The following is a 19,083-nucleotide window of genomic DNA, read 5'->3' as shown; positions in this document are numbered from 1 at the left end:
CACCAATATTTATGTCATTAGGATAACTGTGGGACTGACTATACAAAAAGGCCCTGGAGCATTGCTTGGCATATGATTCCAGTTATATGTGACAGCAGTATGATGACGATGATGGTAATGATGATGATGATGGTGGTGATAGTGGTAATGAGGATGATGGTGATGATGATGGTGATGGTGGCGGTGATGATGATGATGATGGTGGTGGTGGTGGTGGTGGTGATGAGTAAGAAGAGGAGGCATAGGAAGAGAATTCAGTGGCTAAGTAAGGTACTGAAATTCTCCTCCCCATTTAACCTTATCTCTGAAATCCTAACTACCATTGTTCTTTCAAGTTTATGCATGCATCTTCAGAAGACCATGGTTGATTCAAATGTAAATCTGTTTTATAGAAAATGTTGCATGTTAATTTATTAACACATTAGTATTGAGTTTTTTTGTGGAAGGGAGGACACAAAGGAGTCCCCACAAACTAAAAATAGGAACAGAATTTTATAAAAGGAGAAGTCAGGTGGAATGGAGTTGAGAAAATCTTTTGGGTTTGCACAGACCTGGGTTTGTTATGCAGTTTTATCAACTTTGAGCTATTTGGCACTGGGTAAGTTATTTAGCGTTACAGTGCTTAGACTAGTCTAGAAAAGGGTGATAAGGTTAAATGGAAAATGCAGGTAAAAATCCTATTGAGTCTATTGGTGCTCAATAAATAGGAGCCATCCTTTGTTACTGTTATTATTATTATTAGAATTATGGCATTGGGAGATTGACTTTGGGATGGTGGTGTGAAAACCTCAAAGACCACTCTCCCACAAAAGCAGTGAAAATACTGGCAAGGCAACTAAAATCAACCATTTCAGAACACTATATGAATTAAACAAAGTCACCGATAAGACTGAAAATTACTTACCCAAGAAAAATTTCTGAACCTCAGAAAGTCAGTGGAGGCTGTGCATCTCTACTTGGGGTTGTTCTCTTTCTCCCTGCCTCCCAAGCTCAGTGACATGGTAGCTATGAAAGACCGGCAGGTCACAATGAACGTAGAAGACTGACCTCTTTTGGGACTCGGTTAAGAACTCTGTCCCCAGAGCACAGTCAATATTGTGTCAAAACTAGTACTACTTGGGAAATCTTCATTCCCAAGATACTGTGGCTATTTGATTTAACTCGAAGCCTAGCTCAGCAAAAAAAAAAAAAAGCAGTATCACCAGGGAATCATAGAAAGAAATAGAATCTTCTGGCTACATTACATCTGCCTAAGATTGTAATATCAATTGGTGCAAACAAGGGTCTAGGCAAAAAAAAAAGAAAAAATTAAAAGGAAGACCTAGAGAACTAGATGATCACAGGGAACTTCGAAAAGCATCAGTGAATTCCTGGGGATCCAGAAGAGCACTGTGCACATGTGCAGAGCTGTATGCATGCCCAGGAAAGACTTGGGAAAGGAGAAGGCCCCAGTCACCCACCTCTGGTCTTGAGGACCTGTGCAAGCAGGAAAGTACAGCTGAGCCTGTCTCATAAACTGTTTGAAGTTTGAAGTCATGCCTTCACACACAGATCCCCTTGGCAAAGGTAGGAATAAATACAGGCAAGGCATTTAAGGAAATAGTCTGACTGATCATTGGCTGACCACTAAATTATAATGAACCAAAGGTGAACCCTAGAAAGCCAGGCTTTAATATAAAAACAAGAACAGAAAAGCAACAACAACAACAAAGAGCTAGCAGAGAAATCAGTGGTCAAGCATTGTAGGGAATATAGATCTACAAAATTAGTTCCAGAGTGTCACTAAAAAATAAGCAGCAAGAAGAAAAACAAAACTAAAACCAAAAAAAAACCAGAAACAACAACAAACCCTGGAGTGGACAGAGGGTTCTGGTACTGGAGTTGTTACAATGTATTATCTAAAATGTCTGGTTTCCAACAAAAAAATTACAAAACCTGCTAAGAAACAGGAAACATGTCACATACATGGGAATAAAAGCCATCAGTAGAAATGATCCTTGAAGAACCCCAGATATTGGAGGTACTAGACAAAGACTTTGTCAGCTATTTTAAACACATTCGAAGAATTAAAGTCAACCATGTCCAAAGAATTAAAGGAAAGTGTGACAACTAGGTCTCACCAAATAGAGAATAGCAGTGAAAAGATCAAAATTACTAAAAAGAACCCAATAAAAATTCTGGAGTTGAAAAGGACAATGACTGAAATAAAAAAATTCACTAGCCAGCTACAACAACAGATTTGAGCAGACAGAACAGAGGATCAGCAAACTTGAAGACAGGCCAATAGAAATTATCCAGTGAGAGGAACAAAATGAAAAATGAATGGAGAAAAATGTACCGAAACTCATAGACCTGTGGCACATCATGAAGATTACCAACATATACTTATTGGGAGTTCCAGAGGAGAAGAGTAAAGAAATAGAGCCAAAACTATTTGAAGAAATAACAGCCAAAACATTGACCAAAAGAACCCACAACACATTAGTCTATACATCCAAGATGCTCAGCAAACTCCAACATACTCAAAGAGATCCACTCCTATCACGTCATAGTCAAATTGAGAAAATTCAAAGAGAAAGAGAAAATTCTGAAAGCAGCAAGAGAAAAACAATGTAACATTTTAAAGTGAGTTTCAATACAATTAATAGCAGATTCCTCATCAGAAACCATGGAGTCCAGAAGACAATTAGATGACATCTCCCAAGTGCTGAAGGAAAAAGACTATCAACCAATAATTCTATAACTAGCAAAACTCTCCTTGACAAGTGAAGGTGAGAGAGTCAAAAGACAAGTCACAGAATGGCAGAAAAATTTGTAAACTATATATCTGATAAAGGACTTGCACCCCAAATACACAAATACTAAAATACTAAAACTCAACAATATGAAAACAAATAACCCAATTAAAAAATGAGCAAAAGATCTGAACAGACACCTCGCCAAACAAGACATATACATGGCCAATGAATCCATGAAAAGATGCTCAACGTCATTAGCTATTTGGGAAATGCAAATTAAAACAATAAGATACCACCTCACACCCACTATGACTATTATAATTAAAAAGTCAGACACTAATAAGTGTTGGAGAAAATGTGGAGAAATTGGAACCCTTATACTTTGCTGGTGGGACTTTAAGGCATAGCCACTTTGGAAAAGAATATGGCAGTTCCTCAAAATATTAAATATAGAGTTACCCCATGACTCAACAATTCCACTCCTAGGTATATACCCACAAAAATAGAAAACATATGTTGACACAAGATCTTGTACACAAACGTTCATAACACATTATTCAGAATAGTGTAAAAGTGGACTCAACCAAAATGTCTATCAAATGACAGATAAACAAAATATATCCATACAATGGAATATTATTGAGCAATAAATAAGAATGAAGTACTGACATGAGCTACCATGAGTGAACCTTGAACAAATTATGCTAAATAAAGGAAGACAGTTATAAAAGACATATTGCATGATTCCATTTATATGAAATGCCCAGAATAGGCAAACCTATAGAGAGAAAATATGTTAGTGGTTGCCTAGTACTGAGTAAGATGAGTGGTGCATACAAAGTGGGAGAATGGGGAATGACTGCTAATGGGTCTGGGGTTTCATTTTGACGTGTTGAAAATATTCTAAAGTTAGATTATGGTGACAGTTGCAGCACTCTGAGAATATACTAAAAATCACTGAACTGCACACGTTAAGTGTATAAGTTTTATATTTCAATGAAGCTGTTTAGCAAAACAAAGTTAAAAAGAAAGAATTATAGCGTAAAGTACCTTTTCTAATTATGACAGTCTAATAGAGAGATAAAGCAACTGAGATAGCAGCTAATGGCCAAGTAAAAATGTTTGGTTACTTCAGGCTGAGTCCAAGTCCCTTGACATCAACATTGTCAGGTTAGGGGAGAGCAAGTGTCCCTGCGATGTTGACAATAATTTTGCAGAGCCATCCACAATCAGAAAGCAGGAGGCACACCTGTGCTGTATTTTAGTTTGAATAAAGGAGCCAAACTAGCTATGATGGGCAAAAAGGAAAATAATGGAGAAGGCAGATTGTCTATAAGAGTTTTTGCAAACTGATGTAAATGTTTAATTAGCAATTTTCAACCACTTTATTAATATGTCTGCAAAAGTATATATGTGTCAATGCAGTGCTTTTTGTATTCAAGATAACTCATCAAGGTGGTACATATGTTTCCTCCTTCCAGAGTCATGCCATCAGTGTTTATTTTGAGTCAGTGAAGGGCTAATAACGCCAATGCTGTCATATACTGAGTGACAACATGGGATCTAGACCTGCTCTTAGGTGTGGTATGCCCTGTGGGGCAGACCTCGCTGCAAAGCCTGGAGACAGGGCAGAACCACAGAAAGCAAGTGTTCCAGGTCAGCCCTTTGACCAGCTCAGAGAGCTCCAGCTCAGTTAATGGTATGGTCCCAAGCACTGCTCAGAAGAGGGGATCCAGGAGGCATTAGGTCAATCCTTGGCTTGGGCTCAGGGAGCCCACAGACCCTTGGTAACAGCACCAGCAGAAGTGGGGTAGAGCCCCTGTCTATGACACCCAGCTCTGGGCAGGTTGCCAACACTGGGCCTAGGGCAGCAGAAACATCTTGGTTCCTGGAGTAATTAACAAGATGGGGAATGGTCTCCAGAAAAGATTAAAATTCACGGATCAGAACTGGAGACTAATTTTAGAGCAGAACTAAGAGTCAGTTGACCTATGGAGTCCTAGAGTGATTGCCTTATTAAATATATCTTTCCTGAGTTCTGGATGGACTAAGTTCTGGGGAAGGGTGGAAGGTGTGATGAGGGTGGGCCAGGCAGTTAGATCTCGGTGTCTGGGAGCTAGTGAGACTCTGACCAGCACCTCCACTCTTTGAAGGTTGACTACAGCCATGGTTCTCCAAGATGGAAGAAATAAAGACAACGGCCCCCTGTGTGCCATGTCCACACAGACAGTGTTGAGGCTTGTGACTGGAACATCTTCCTGATCATGAAGATCTGCAGCAGGAAATCTCTGGGTTGGGTTACCTTTGCCTAAGTATTTTTCCAGTTTCTGTGTGTTTGGGGAAAATTTGGAGAACAAATATGGCCTAAAATTTTAACTGCAAAGTAATCAGAATTATAATTTTGACATTAATGTTTTATAAACTTACACCATCAAGTGTTAATATTTGTTCTGTATTTTAGATGGCTACCCCAAAGAAGAAATGATTTATAGATGGAGAAAAAATTCAGTTGAGGCAGCTGATCAGAAATCCTGGCGGCTTTATCAGTTTGACTTCATGGGCCTCAGAAACACCACAGAGATCGTGACAACATCTGCAGGTAGGAATTAACTTAAGGAAGTATAGCTCTCAAAAAAAAAGATCCAACTTTTTTTCCCCTGATGCCTAAGGTTCTATGCAGTCATACTTTTCATGTAGAATTCCCTCATGTGTATGTTTTAACTAATTATATTCTGGCAACCGTGATTCCTAAGTGATATTTGGGGCAAAACAACTGATTCATAAGTGAAAATATTTTTTAAAAAATGTTTTGGTTGAGATGGGAGAACGGTGATTAGAATTGCCTTATATTTTTGAATCGAGACTGTTTGCATTATGTTTATAAACCTAACTAGGATTACTCACTGCTGACCATATTTATACAAACCAATTTTACTAATGTGAGAGTTCTACAACTTTCCATGTACATAATAAGCTGTTATTGAGAATCCACAAATAAAAGAAACTGCTGTGAAATCTCCTTTGAGTTTCAATTTCTAGCTTCTTCCTTTCCTTTCCTCTCAACTCTATTTTAAACTTTGAATTTCTTTTCCAATATATTGAGCACAATAATTATCCACCAATTTGATTTTAAGTGATTATTATATGCATATTATAAAGCATGTAATTAAGTTAAAAGAAATGCTTCACCTATTAATGTCTGAATGTTTTTGTTTGTTCATTTTAATGGGTTTCTTGTTTGTTTTTTGGTATTTACTTATTCCTACAGTCCACTATTTTGCAACTGGTTTTCTTCTGGCAGGGTGTGGGGTGCAGATGAGGTTGGAGTCAGCTTTTCTATTGATCTCATTATTTGTTAATATGATGATTTATTGGCTCTTAAACCTCCATAATAATTTGTAGTGTTGATGCCTGAATTAAGATGTAAAGTTTGATAATTAGTGGTAAATATCTTTAAAGAACAGTCCAAATTCTTGATAGAATTGTAAAATAGAGGACTATTTACACATTAAGAAAGGTCTGAACATCTATTTGATCAATGGAGAAAAGCAAAACTTCCCTATAGGTATCATAGTGGTAAAGGCGAGAAATGGCATCTGTGTTTAAATATTAAATATCGATAAGGTTAAAGGAATGGAAGATTCTAATTTATTTAAATGAACTGGGGAGGCAGCATAAAGGGAAATGTTTTTCTCAATTATGAGTCACCTACATTAATATGCAATTCCGCTGTCTAAGAGTTGAAATGAGCTGGCAGACCTTTAGGGTGTAAGGCAGCCCAAAGGAGGGTCACCAAACAGGGAGGATTGTTCTAGCGTTTAAATGTCAAACCGTGACGCACTTTTCCTTTCCTGGCATTCTCCAGAAGATATGTTAAAGGAAAGGAAATGCAAAGGCAAGTTGAACACACTGGCTCAGGGGTTTTGAAATTGACTATAGGAGAACAGGAGCCCAGGGAAGTGGCAAATGGAGAGAGCTGTGGAGTAGAGGGAATAACCTGAGCCATTACTGTGCTAAGTGTTACTGTGGTAAAAAAAAAAAAAAAAAAAAACAGGTATGAAAAATATTCACTGGCAGCAAGGAGCTTTAAGTCTCACTAGAAAAGCATGGTAGACAAGAGAGATTAATGAACAAACCAGGAATTTATACATCAGTATAACAAATAGACGTATTATGCTCAATTGTATGGAAGACAGAAGCAAAGTTTAGGGCAGTCTATTACCAATAGGAACTCACTGTTTCCCTGAAATTCGTTTTCTCGCTCAGGGCAAAGACATCATTCCCTGAGGCCAGTGACTGTATTGGCATTGATAGAAGGATGTTCTCCATCTGCTTCTCTTATCTGTCTTCTCCAATTTATATATGAAACTTCACATCATGTTGAATCTTATAAATCACTGTGGCTTCTCTAGAAAATAAGCAAAAAATATATTCTAAAGAAATAAATCTGCATTAAAAAAATCAAACTCACTTGCCTCCAACAAATCTGTTTGTTGTTGGAAGACAGGAGCGAGATGCCAATGATGGATTTTCACTCTTTGTTTCTAGCGCCCCCAGGGGCTCAAGGTGGTCACCGCTCCCCCGTGCCTGTCTGCAATAGCCCAGAGTGCCCTAGATCCTATTCCCCAGTGGAAAGCCCTTGAGCCGTCCTTATGATCACTCTTTTGCATACTCCTTCAGCTCCCCTTCCCCTTTCTTTTGCACAAAACCTAACCCTATTAAATCCAGCCCTCTACCCACTCCACACTGCACCGGTGCAGCATTATAGGGCAAATCAATCAATCAATCACACAACTTCCATCACTGGTCTTATTTAAAGTCCTTGGCCATGAATTTCAAGTGAGCTTAAAGGTAATCATACTACGTTGTGCTAGTCCAATGTTTCTCAACCTTTTATTCCTTATCACCTCCCCTAAGGAGTCTTTTTAGACAGTTTTTTAATTGTCACCTCCCCTTGAAATATTAATACTACAGATATGCTTGTATATCTTCTCATGTTCTATGGCCTTTTGGAGGGCTACACATGGTAATATCCAAGATTTTTCACCTCCCCACCAAAAACACATTTTCACCCCCTTAGAGGCAATATCACTTCCATTAAAATGGACACTCTAGTCTGTTTATTCTCCCCTCTCCTAGATGGCTAGTTCCTGTTTTGTTCTCTGTCTCAGCCTCTGATGGCTGCATCTTCTCCCTGACTTTCCGCTGGTGACCTTGCTCCTCACCATCCCTAGAATGCTGAAGCAATCAGAGAACTTCCAGCACGTTTGCCCACCTCTTGCAACTGCTGTCCCATAGTATTGCAGGTGAACACCCATTGCTTATCCATATGTGCACTAGGTCCTGTTCGTTCTCCACTACACAGGGATTTCTTCAGCACGTCTCCCTCTCTCTAACACCATATATATATATATATTTTTTTTACTTTCTACTGGATCATTACAGCCATCAACTTAAAAACTAGTTGTTATTTCCCTAATCTTAAAAGAAAAAAAAAGATTATTTTAGTCAGGTTTCCAGCAAGCAATTAAAGGCACACACAAACTAGGTAATTAAGAAGAAATTAATATAGAGAAGGAACTGTTTACAATCCTGCTGGCAGATCTTAGGGCATATTGCAATAAGGCATTGTGGTAGGCAGACTAATGGCCCCCAAAGATGTCCATGTTCTAGTTCTCAGAACTTGTGGGTACATCATGTTACATGGTAAAGGGGAATGAAGGTTGCAGATAGAATTAAGGTTGATTGTCAGCTGACCTTCAGATTGAGAGATTATCCTAGATTATCTGGGTGGGCCCAATGTGGAAAAGGGAGGAAGAAGAAGAGAGTCAGAAGGAGATGTGACTCTGGAAGAAAGGCACAGAGAGGTGCAACATAGCTGGCTTTGAAGATGGTGGAAGGGGGCCACCAGCCAAGGAGTGTGGGTGGCTTTAGAAGGTGTAAAGAGCAAGGAAATGAATTCTAGAGCCTCTCAAAAGGAACACAGCCCAACTGATACCTTGATTTTAGCCAAGCAAGATACCTGTCAGATTTCTAACCTAAAGAACTATAAGATAATTTTTTGTTGTTTTAAACCACTAAGTTTGTGGTCATTTGCTACAACAGCTACAGGAAACTAATACAGGCATATCACAGTACCCTTGTGCCAGTGGCACTGGGGAGCTGTTGACACCTCATGGCTGAAGAGGCAAGTGGAGGGAGTGGTTACTGGAATTGGGAGAAATAGCTGCAGTGACAGCAGGTGTTGCTTTAGGCAGAAAATCCAGCCTGCAGCACTGAGGCAGGTAAGGAGCCTAGGAATAACTGCCCCAACCTCCCTCTCCTCACAGTATCTGTTCCTTCTCCCAAATGGTCAAACTCAACCAGAACCTGAGGCTCAGGGAACTTATCTGCTGTGGTCCAAGCAGCTAAGCCTCCTGGGCATTAGGCAGGTAAAAGAGGTAGAAGGTGGATCTGAAGGGGCAACAGAAGGTGCCCAACAGAATGTTACGGCCATCCTGCCTCCTCGACAAACTACTGCCCTTTCGTGCCCTTTGCAGCAAAATCTTCTAAAGAATTGTCTAGTCTCACAGACCCCCAATGCCTCCACTTCCTTTCTCTTGAGCTGCCTCCAGCAGGGCTTTCATTCTCCTTCACCAGCACTGTTCTCGGCAGGGTGACCGGAGACCTCCACACTGCTGAACCTTCTCTCATCATCGCTCCTTCTTCTCTCTTCACTTGGCTCCTAGGACACTCCCCTCTTGGATCTCCTCCCACTGCTGTCTGTTTCTCAGCATTTTTCTGTTGGACTTTCATCTTCTCCCACATTCCATTCATCTGGAAGTGCCCCAGGGCTCTGTTTTTATCTATACTCACTCCCCTGTGAGTCTCATTCAGGCCTCTGTGGTGTTAACTCCCAAATTTACATCTCTAGCCCCAGATCAAACATCTCAGAATCTCCAGACTTGTGGATCCAGCTACTTGCTCAGTGTCTCCTCCTGGATGTCTCAGAGACCTCTCCCACTTAGCATGTCCTAAACTGACGTCCACAAGGAATTCCACCTGCAGTCTTCCCCAGAAAGATGGTGGCTCCCCCATCCTTTCATTTGCTCATGTCAAAACTCCTGGGGTCATCATTAACTCCTCTTTCTCTTATACATTATATCCAATGTATCAGCAAATGCTGTTAAACTTATCTTGAAAATATTCTAAATGTTATGGCTTCCTACTAGTTTCACTGCTACTATCCTGATCTGAGTCACCATCATCTCTTTCCTCAATTATAGCATTAGCCCCCTAATTTGTCCCTTTGATTCTAGCCTTAACAACCTACAGTCCATAAAACACTGATTCTTTGTTATTCAACATTCCTCTGCTCAAAACCCCTCCATGACTCCCCTCTTTGTTTAGAGCAAGTGCAAGGGTCTTTACAATGGCCTACAAAGGTCTACTTGGTCTGGCTCTTGATGGTCACCTACTTGTCACTCACAGCGCCCTCTCTAACCCTGCTCCAGCCATATCAAGTATGTCCTCACTGTATGGATTTTATGGGCTGTTCTCTGTCTAGATGCCTTTCCTCAGAGTTTCTACATGACAAACTCTATTATATTCTTTGAGTCTATGCTCAAAAATCATCTTCTCATTGAATCATACCCTGACAACCCTATTAGCATTCTTAGCACTCACTAGCTGATCTAATCTACCATATAATTTATGTATTTATTATATGTATGGTTTTTGGTCATATTCCATGAAGAGGTCATTGTCTGTGTCATTAACTGATTATATAAAGTACCTAGACTGTGCTTGACTCCTAATGATGCTCTCCTAAATCAAATGGAGAGAAAAATATTTCCATCAAGGAGACAGATTAAGAGAAATGTGTAAGTCTAGGCAAGAAATCATGAGAGTTGAGTTAGGAAGAGGCAATGGGAGGGGAAAGAAAGTAATATATTTAAACAACTCTGTCAGTCAAATGAGCAAACCTAGTAAGTGATGTGTATGTGGGGTAAGATAGATACCAGATGCAAAGGGGAATGCAGTAAGGCATACTGAGCAATGTGAGAGCACATAAGTAAAGCAGATTGGGCACATGTTGGAGGGAAGCATGAGACTGGCTCCAGATATTCTGGAGGGAAATTCTCATTTAGGTTCTTCTATGGCAGATATGACTCCAAGTCTATTAGGCTTATCTCTCATCTATAACATGGGGGCTGAACAAGTTAACATCCATGCTTCTGTGGGAGAATCATGCTGGCAGGGTCCCTACGGCAAGGTACACCCAGAGGGTGAGACCCACAAGAACAAACCTAGAGAAGGCGGTGTTTGGAGTAACACTTGCCTGAGATTGGATCCCTCACCTGATTGTGCCAGGCCTGTGGAGTTCTTTGCCTGAAGGGGATACAGCTACTAAACTTTACCTGCATGTCCTAGGAGATTCCTGGGATCTTACGTTATGCAAGATCCATTCTGACAACTAGCTGTGGGGCTGTGAGTAAAATACTTTTCCCCAAGATCGGTAAAGCTCTTTGGTGATTAGGCCATCTCAAATTCAGCGCAATGAGCTGGATGACCTTGACTATAGTAATGCCAGCTAAAGTATAATATGCCAGTTGCAATTTTAAATGTTTTACGTGAATGGACTTATTTAAACTTCACGATGCCCACACACTATTACTGTTAGGACACCCAAAGCTCATCAAGGTAAAATAATGTGCCCACTGCAAGTTATTGATGGAACTGGAATGCTTCCAAGCCTGCTCTCCTCAGACTACCTTTGTCATAGAACCCAAGCTGAGCCTACGGACATGGAATGATTATGTTGCTAAGAGGTGTTAAATATGGGCAAAATGAGTCTTTGTTAAAACATCATGATAGAGCACTCTAAAATATTTAAGAAGTTGTGGAAATGCTCATAATGAGCTGATTTTTTTCTTGAGTATTTTCCAAACAAACTTTGCTATGCCCTCAAAAGTATCTTCAACCACTATTCTTAGGTTCAATCATCTATTAACTCATTTAGTTGCAAAAGAGTTCATAGAATATTGTCGGGAGAGAGGGAGAATCTCCCTCTGCCCTTTTCCTTAAGGTTCTTATGGCTGGCCAAATAATTAACAAGACAGGTTAGCAGGAGAAAATAATACCAACTTTAATAACATGTATACATGGGAGAAACTCAGAAATGAGCAACTCGTCCCTCTGTCTAAGCTGCTTGCTTAAGTATTGTAGCTAAAGGCGAGGAAGGTGTTGGGGGTGGGTAGTGGTCTGGGACTTTAGAGGGCAAGAAGACAATTCTTTTCAGGGTCATCTATAGATAATGTGGTCAGGGAGAGATAGAGTTTTTTTGATAAAAGGGGCTTGGTGCCTTTCCTATTGTAACCTCTATCTTACATTATCTTTACAGCCATCATGATAATAACTCTTTCCTGAAACAGATCTTTTGTTTTAAATTCTTTAGGCAGTTTGGGAGGGGAAACTCAAATATTCTTCCTGAGTTCTCTGAGTCCTTAGAGTCTTCAGCTCAAAATAATCCACATACCAGAGTGGTGCCTCCTGGGGTAGCTTGCCCTGAGCACCATCAATGTGTTGGACACTTCTTAATCTTAAGTAGTCTCCAGGCTAGCAGGGAAGACAAGGAATTAGAATTTAGTGAGAGACGCATCCATATAAATGTGTCCCACCCACTGCTGCAGGAGCGCAAAGGTGAGGGGAGGGCTCATTGCTGACACTTCAGGGAATAGTTTACATGTGGTCAGGGGTCTCAGCATCTCCCCACTGTTTTCTACAGGTCACCAGTATCCTACGAGATGATACCAACATCAGTGTTAGCAGAAGTGTTTCCTAACCACAGCAATCAATCAGGAAACACTCTATAGTGCATTCTTCTCCTGAAGATGTCCAATGTGTCAAAACAAGGGAAAAATGTGTTAAATAAATCAGTCTGTGTTTAATCCAGCACTTCTGAAATTCATTGCACTAGAAAATACTTTTCTCATGGAATATCCAACAACATTCTGGATAGCATTATTAATCTGCAAAACATCACTCTGGGTATTAAATTTGTGTATAATAATATTGTTTTCTAGATTTAGAAGACATACTGAGTATTTAAGTGTCATAGTTGAGGACAAAATGCAAAAAAATATAGCCCCACAAAATCAGCATACCCATCAATAATTAAGCCTATTTCTTGGACAAATATCAAATATTTACATGTACCTCTCACATGTGCTCTGATAGAGGAAAAGAAGAATTGCATTCTGCCACAGAGAAGTTTGTAGATTTTACTCATTTAAATTTTTATTATGGAGAATAATAGTTTCCTTCAAGTGAGTTAATCTATTCTTACCAATCCTATCGCCCATAAGAAAATTAGAATGGATCTGAGTTCACACTTTTTAAAAGTTTTACAACCATTGTCAATCTTTTGTATGATTACACTTGTAAGGAAAACATCCTTTGGGTGATTAAAAAAATCCCAAATCATATGTTCACTAATTAATAATCTTTGCATGCACTGTTAGCCATTGACAGGCATTAATCACAACATCCACAGAATTCTAACAAGCAGATAGTTGTCGATTATTGGCAGGAGCCAGATTATGTGAACCAAGAAATGGATTCATTACTACAGTGTGTGCTTACAAATTAAATAAAGTGAAATATAAAAAGCAGTCTTTCAGGTATTTCTTTATTTGGTGATCCCATTCTCATGTCGTAATATCTCCAAGTGTGAAAACAAAAACAAGAACAAAAACCTGTTCCTACAAGAGTTCGTCTACTCATAAAAAATATTTGGCTTTTATACTCTTAAGATCAACATAGTTCAGGTGGCTTTCATGTCATTCAGTATGTTTGCTCACACCATTCTTAGCTTCACATCATCTTTATGAGATCACCAGAGTGGCCTTACAAATACCAGTGTGAGATCTGACCTGATACCCAGCTTCTTTCTGAGGGAATTCCCAGGTAGCATATTTCTCTCTGGGTAGAAACTCGAGGTTAACTAGACTTGTGACCAGACCTGACGGATCTGAAAAAGAGGTACTACGAGCCCCCTGAAACCCTAAAGTAGCATTATGATAAATGTCCAACTTTGCCTTGTTGATGAGCTTCTTCATAATCCTTTTTGAGTAAACAAAACTTTTATTATAGTCATTCATTTGTCTGAAGCCCAATTTGCAGAGAGAAAACTTAAACGTCTGGTCACAATTAAGGCTTGCAAGAAAGTGCAGCGGAGATAAATGAGAATATTTCCCATATATAACTGTGCAATGTTGCTGTGGACTCAAGGTAAAGTGGGATGGGAGAGCGACAGCTGGAGCCTCCAAGATGAGAAATCATGCTGTGCCTGCACACCACATTGTGTTGTTCTGTGTGTGTTTTTCTGGGCATGTCTAGCATGAATTTAGGTGTCACCAGTTAAGACAGTGTAATGAATATTCATGAAACACAATTGTGTACTAAGTATGGCTGGCATTTCACAATGTGGAGGATCACACACAGTGTCCTGATGGCATTTTAGAGGATGCTTGTTAGATAAATGTCCTCTTATAGACAAACATTATCCTTGTTTTCAATCTCCTAACTCAAAATGATGATGGCAATAATATGTACTTACATAATCTCTTCCTTCCAAAAAGATTAAAGCAGTTGGAGCATTATCTATCTAACCGGTTCTCACAAATCGTTATGAAGTTTGAAGAGGATGGATATTTTTATTCCATATTTGTAAACATAAATAATTCCACAATAAAACTTATGGAAACATTGAAAACCCTCAGAATCATGAGGCCAGCTTTCCAGTGTGTTGCCAAGACCAGGTCCTTTGAGGTGGACTGTCTTCACTATGCCGCACAGCATCATCACAGGACCCGTGTAAGCACTGTCCTCACTCTAACTCTGACAGCCTTTGGGCGTGACCTGGGCAGCCACTTTTATTTGACTGGTCCTACTTCTCTCTGTGGGATAACAAGAATATCAAAAATATTATTTATATCACTCTGAGACTGAAATAATGTAGTGAAAAAGAGCTATCTCAGGCCTATCTCCTTGGCTTGTAGATGGCGTACTCTGTGTCTTCATATCGAATTCCCTCTGTGCATGTCTGTCTCTGTGTCCGAATTTCCCCTTTTGTATAAGGTCACCAGTCATATTGGTTAGGGGGTCCACTCTACTTCATTTTGACCTCATCTTAACTAGTTACATCTGCAATGATCATATTTCCAAATAAGGTCACATTCTGAGGTACTGGGTGTTAGGACTTCAGTACCTTTTTGGGAACACAATCTCACCCATAACAGTACCCCAGAAAGTATCAGACGCTCTGAGGATTAGTGTTCTGCTTGCATTTGGAAGTGAGACTTTCTTTTTGTCCCAGACATTCTTTATACTTGGGTTCCCTAGTGGCTTTCACAGCCAGTGTCCCCTCCCAAGTGGACTGCCTGCCTTTACTGTGAAGAAAACAGGCCATAGGCCAGGGCACTTAGCATGTATGTGGCCCACTAACTGGCAGCCTTGGCATCACCTAGGAGCTAGTAAGAAATGGAGACTCCTGGGCCTCACTTCAAGTCTTCTGGATCAGAGTCTCTCAGGGAGGAGCCCAGGCCTCTGCATTTCACAACTCCTCCAAGTGACTCTGATGATACTGAAGTTTGGCACGCACTCAGTGAGCCTGTCCAGACTACAGCTTGTGGATGGTATAAAAACTGCATTCCTGTGGGATCACAGCCAGTGAAGAATAATCTCCCACTATGCCTTCTGACTGTCTCAACAGTGTGCTTTATTTCTGAGGTTACTGATGCTATTCAACAGTTTTTATACAGTCTTGACGCCTTCCTCAACTATTCCTCCAAGGATGGCTGCAGCAGATCTTTTCCTTTGTATTAGCTAAAAGCCACTTTGCATATTGAAAATCAGAAACTTCATGTCTATATATATATAGTATACCAATTGTAACAAGAAATAAGTCTACTAGATTGTCATTCTGACAATGTAAAATATGTATATCAATACCTTCACTGAGAAAAACCTGCAGGGAATTCAAGGAAATATATTTTGGAATTATTTGAAATAGATCAGGTGCAAGACATTTGGCTTGAGTTTTCAATAAATTTTATTAATTTAAAAGAAGCCAAATATTGGGCCAGCCAGGTGGTGCAAGCGGTTAAGTGCGCGCGGTCCGCTGCGGCGGCCCGGGGTTCGCCGGTTCGGATCCTGGGCGCACACCAACGCACCGCTTGTCAAGCCATGCTGTGGCGGCGTCCCATATAAAGTAGAGGAAGATGGGCACGGATGTTAGCCCAGGGCCAGTCTTCCTCAGCAAAAAAGAGGAGGATTGGCATTGGATGTTAGCTCAGGGCTGGTCCTCCTCACAAAAAAAAAAAAAAAAAAAAGAAGCCAAATATTTATAGATATGTGTACCTTCACAAGTTAGTATGGACACATATATTTCCTTGCTCTGTCAGCTGAGAGGGCCTATAAACAACAATACCCCAGTATCAATGAGCCCAGTTCTTGGTTTCTAATGCCATTCTCCAGTGAAAGGATCCAGGGCTCCTTGGAGAAATGGCACATTGTAGGACTGGGGCAGAAAATATACAAGATGAGCCTGGAGCATCTTATAGTGCCAGGAAGAAAGAAAATGCTGAAACATTCACCCACATACACACACACAATGGTGGGGATACATCAAGGGGACACAAGAGCCAGCTAAAAGATGTCACAATTGTAAAAGCTGAAACATTTGAGCAACCACATAAATAAAGTAGTATTGGATTATAAACCAAGTATAAACTAAGTATCCATGAGTCCCCACTGATATAAAGAAATGATTGAATAAATACATAGGAGAAAATAGAGTAATCCCCTGTGCATAAGAATTATAAGTAATTTATGTAGACATTATGCCTCAGGAGATAGAGTCTAACTCCTAGTCCTCAAGTGTGTGATACACACAGTGACTTCCTTCCAAAGAGTACAATATGGAAAGGAGGGAAAAAAAGTAATTTTACAGAGCAGACATCTGACAAACATTGCCTGAGCCAGGAGATCAATAGTCATATAAAGTTGACGGTATCACCCTTGATATGATGTGATGAAAATATCACTGTATCTCTGGTGTCTTCTTCTGCAAATCACATAACTCCAGTCTACTAATGGGGAAAACAGGTCACAATCGAGAGATATTCTATAAAATACCTTACCAAAACTCCTCAAAACTGGCAAAGTCATCACAAACAAGGGAAGCCTGAGAAACTGTCACAACCACTTAAAGTCACGCTAGTGTCCTGATTGGGATCCTGGAACAGAAAAAGGACATTAGGAAAAAACTAAGGAAATCTGAATAAAATGGGGACTTGAGTTAATAATGATGTATCAATATTGGCTCACTAACTGTAGCAAATGGACCATACCAGTATAATAAGTTAATAATAGGGGAAACAGGAGTTAGGAAATATGAGAACTCATGTACCGTATTCATGATTTTTTGGTAAATCTAAAAGTGTTCTAAAAGAAAAACTTTATTTAAAAAAAAGAAACTGTTAATCATAATGGTGAAGTTCTACTTCCAATTAATATTGAGTGGCTTGCCATACACCAACACTCTTACTGAGATAAACTGGAAAAAAATGGATAGAATAACATTAAAATCTGTTTGAAGACATCATGTAGGTGCTGAAGCAACCATGACTTGAGGCGATAAAATCCTGGAGAAGCAGACACCACACAGAGAGGTGAACTCACATTTTGCTGTGGCTTTATCTTTCGGGATATTTGCTGAGCATCTGGAAATAGAATATAATCAAAAATATAAGTAAAGAGTCTGGAAAGAAAGTTGCTATGAAAAGATATCTCCTGGGGTTGGACCATCAGTAAGATTCAATAATTAAAGGCCCTATAGGCTAGAATCCCAGGGAAAAATGTAGAAAAAGGAAGTGAACTCTATACCCTAGATATTTACTGAAACTGTGAAGAGAAGGAGGTTAAGAAGGCAAAGAAAAAGCCTGTGAGAAGCAGAATAGTGTCTAAGAATCTTTCAGTGTTGGGAAGACAAGAATTATCACTGAGGATGCACCAGGAGGAGAGGCCATGGTGAACACACCAAGCTCTGAGTTAGAATCAAAAGAGCAGGTGTGAAATACATAGGAAAGAACTCATCAAACTACAGCTCAGCCTGAGTTACCCCAGCTTCTGATTGTGTTAAAGTGATTAGCCCCAAATTTACTGGCCAAAAAAGAAAATGATGGACTGTCTTTGAAAGATAATAAAAATTGTCGTACAAATTTCCATACAAAGTGTGTGCTATTGCCAAATTAACAAAACCCGAAGGAAAATTAATAGAATATAGATACAGACCCACAGGTGATTCAGATATTGGAGTTAGCCAACAAAGACTTTAGTTTGGAAATAACTAATATTTTTAAGAGAACAGAGGAAGAGAGAAAATGAAAAATGAAAATATGGATAATTTCACCAGAGAATAGGAATTTGTAAAAAAAAAAAAAAAATTCAAATGGGAATTTTAAAACGAAAATTCAAGAATTTTAATTACATTCATAAAAGATAAATTTAATAACAAATTATTTGATGAAGCACAAAATGTCGATTAACTATAATAAACAGACGAATAGAAAATATGAAAACTGAAGAAAAAACAGAGAGGAAAAAATAATGAAAAACTTAAGAGTGCAATAAATATGTGGGATATGATATGAAGTTCTAACATAAGTGTAATTACTAAAGAAAAAAATTAAAAGCTAAGTGTAATTGGCATCTCAGAAAAGTAAGGCATAGAGAATGGGTTAGAAGCAATATCTGAAGAAATAATGCTTAGAATTATCCTAGACAGATAAAATCACACACTCAATAATACTTGGTTAAGGATGAATCATACAAAGGAAACCGTGAATGGCTAGAGACCAAAGACAGAAAGTATGTCTTTAAGCATCTAAAGAAAAAAGACACAGTTTCAAAGGAGCAAAATTAACACAGACATCTTACTTTTCACCATAAATCATGACAACCAAAAAATAATGGAATTCGAAGTGTGCAAAGAAACAGAGAATTTTATATCTAACAAAATAGCCAATAAAAATAAAGGTAAAATAATGTTTTCAGGCTAAGGGAAAATAGGGAGAAAGAGAGGTTGATTTGGGGATCTCTGTAGCAAGCTGCTGCTTCTCTCTCTTGTGTAAAATCTCTCAGATATTTGTATGCTAATTCATTTCTTTGCCACATCAAGGCTACCCATAACGTCCATTTGAACTTAAGTCCAGTTGTGTAAAATCACTTGGGCAGGAAACACGGCATTTTTTATCCTGGCTGTGAAGGCATCTACAGTAAGCTTTGTGAAATGGGCCAGAAA

General features: G+C 39.3%; 1 protein-coding gene across 1 annotated transcript in view; it reads left to right on the top strand.

The window, feature by feature from the left end:
• The window catches only part of GABRG3 (gamma-aminobutyric acid type A receptor subunit gamma3), a 634,800-nt gene that overhangs the window by 559,056 nt on the left and 56,661 nt on the right, over positions 1-19,083 (top strand). The window contains exon 6 of the mRNA XM_058542243.1: positions 5,200-5,337. Coding sequence (XP_058398226.1) covers positions 5,200-5,337 — 138 coding nt within the window. The remainder of the gene's footprint in view (positions 1-5,199; positions 5,338-19,083) is intronic.

Source organism: Diceros bicornis, chromosome 5, assembly GCF_020826845.1.
Source record: "Diceros bicornis minor isolate mBicDic1 chromosome 5, mDicBic1.mat.cur, whole genome shotgun sequence".
Taxonomy (NCBI): Eukaryota; Metazoa; Chordata; class Mammalia; order Perissodactyla; family Rhinocerotidae; genus Diceros; species Diceros bicornis.
This window is presented reverse-complemented; position numbering and strand designations above follow the sequence as displayed.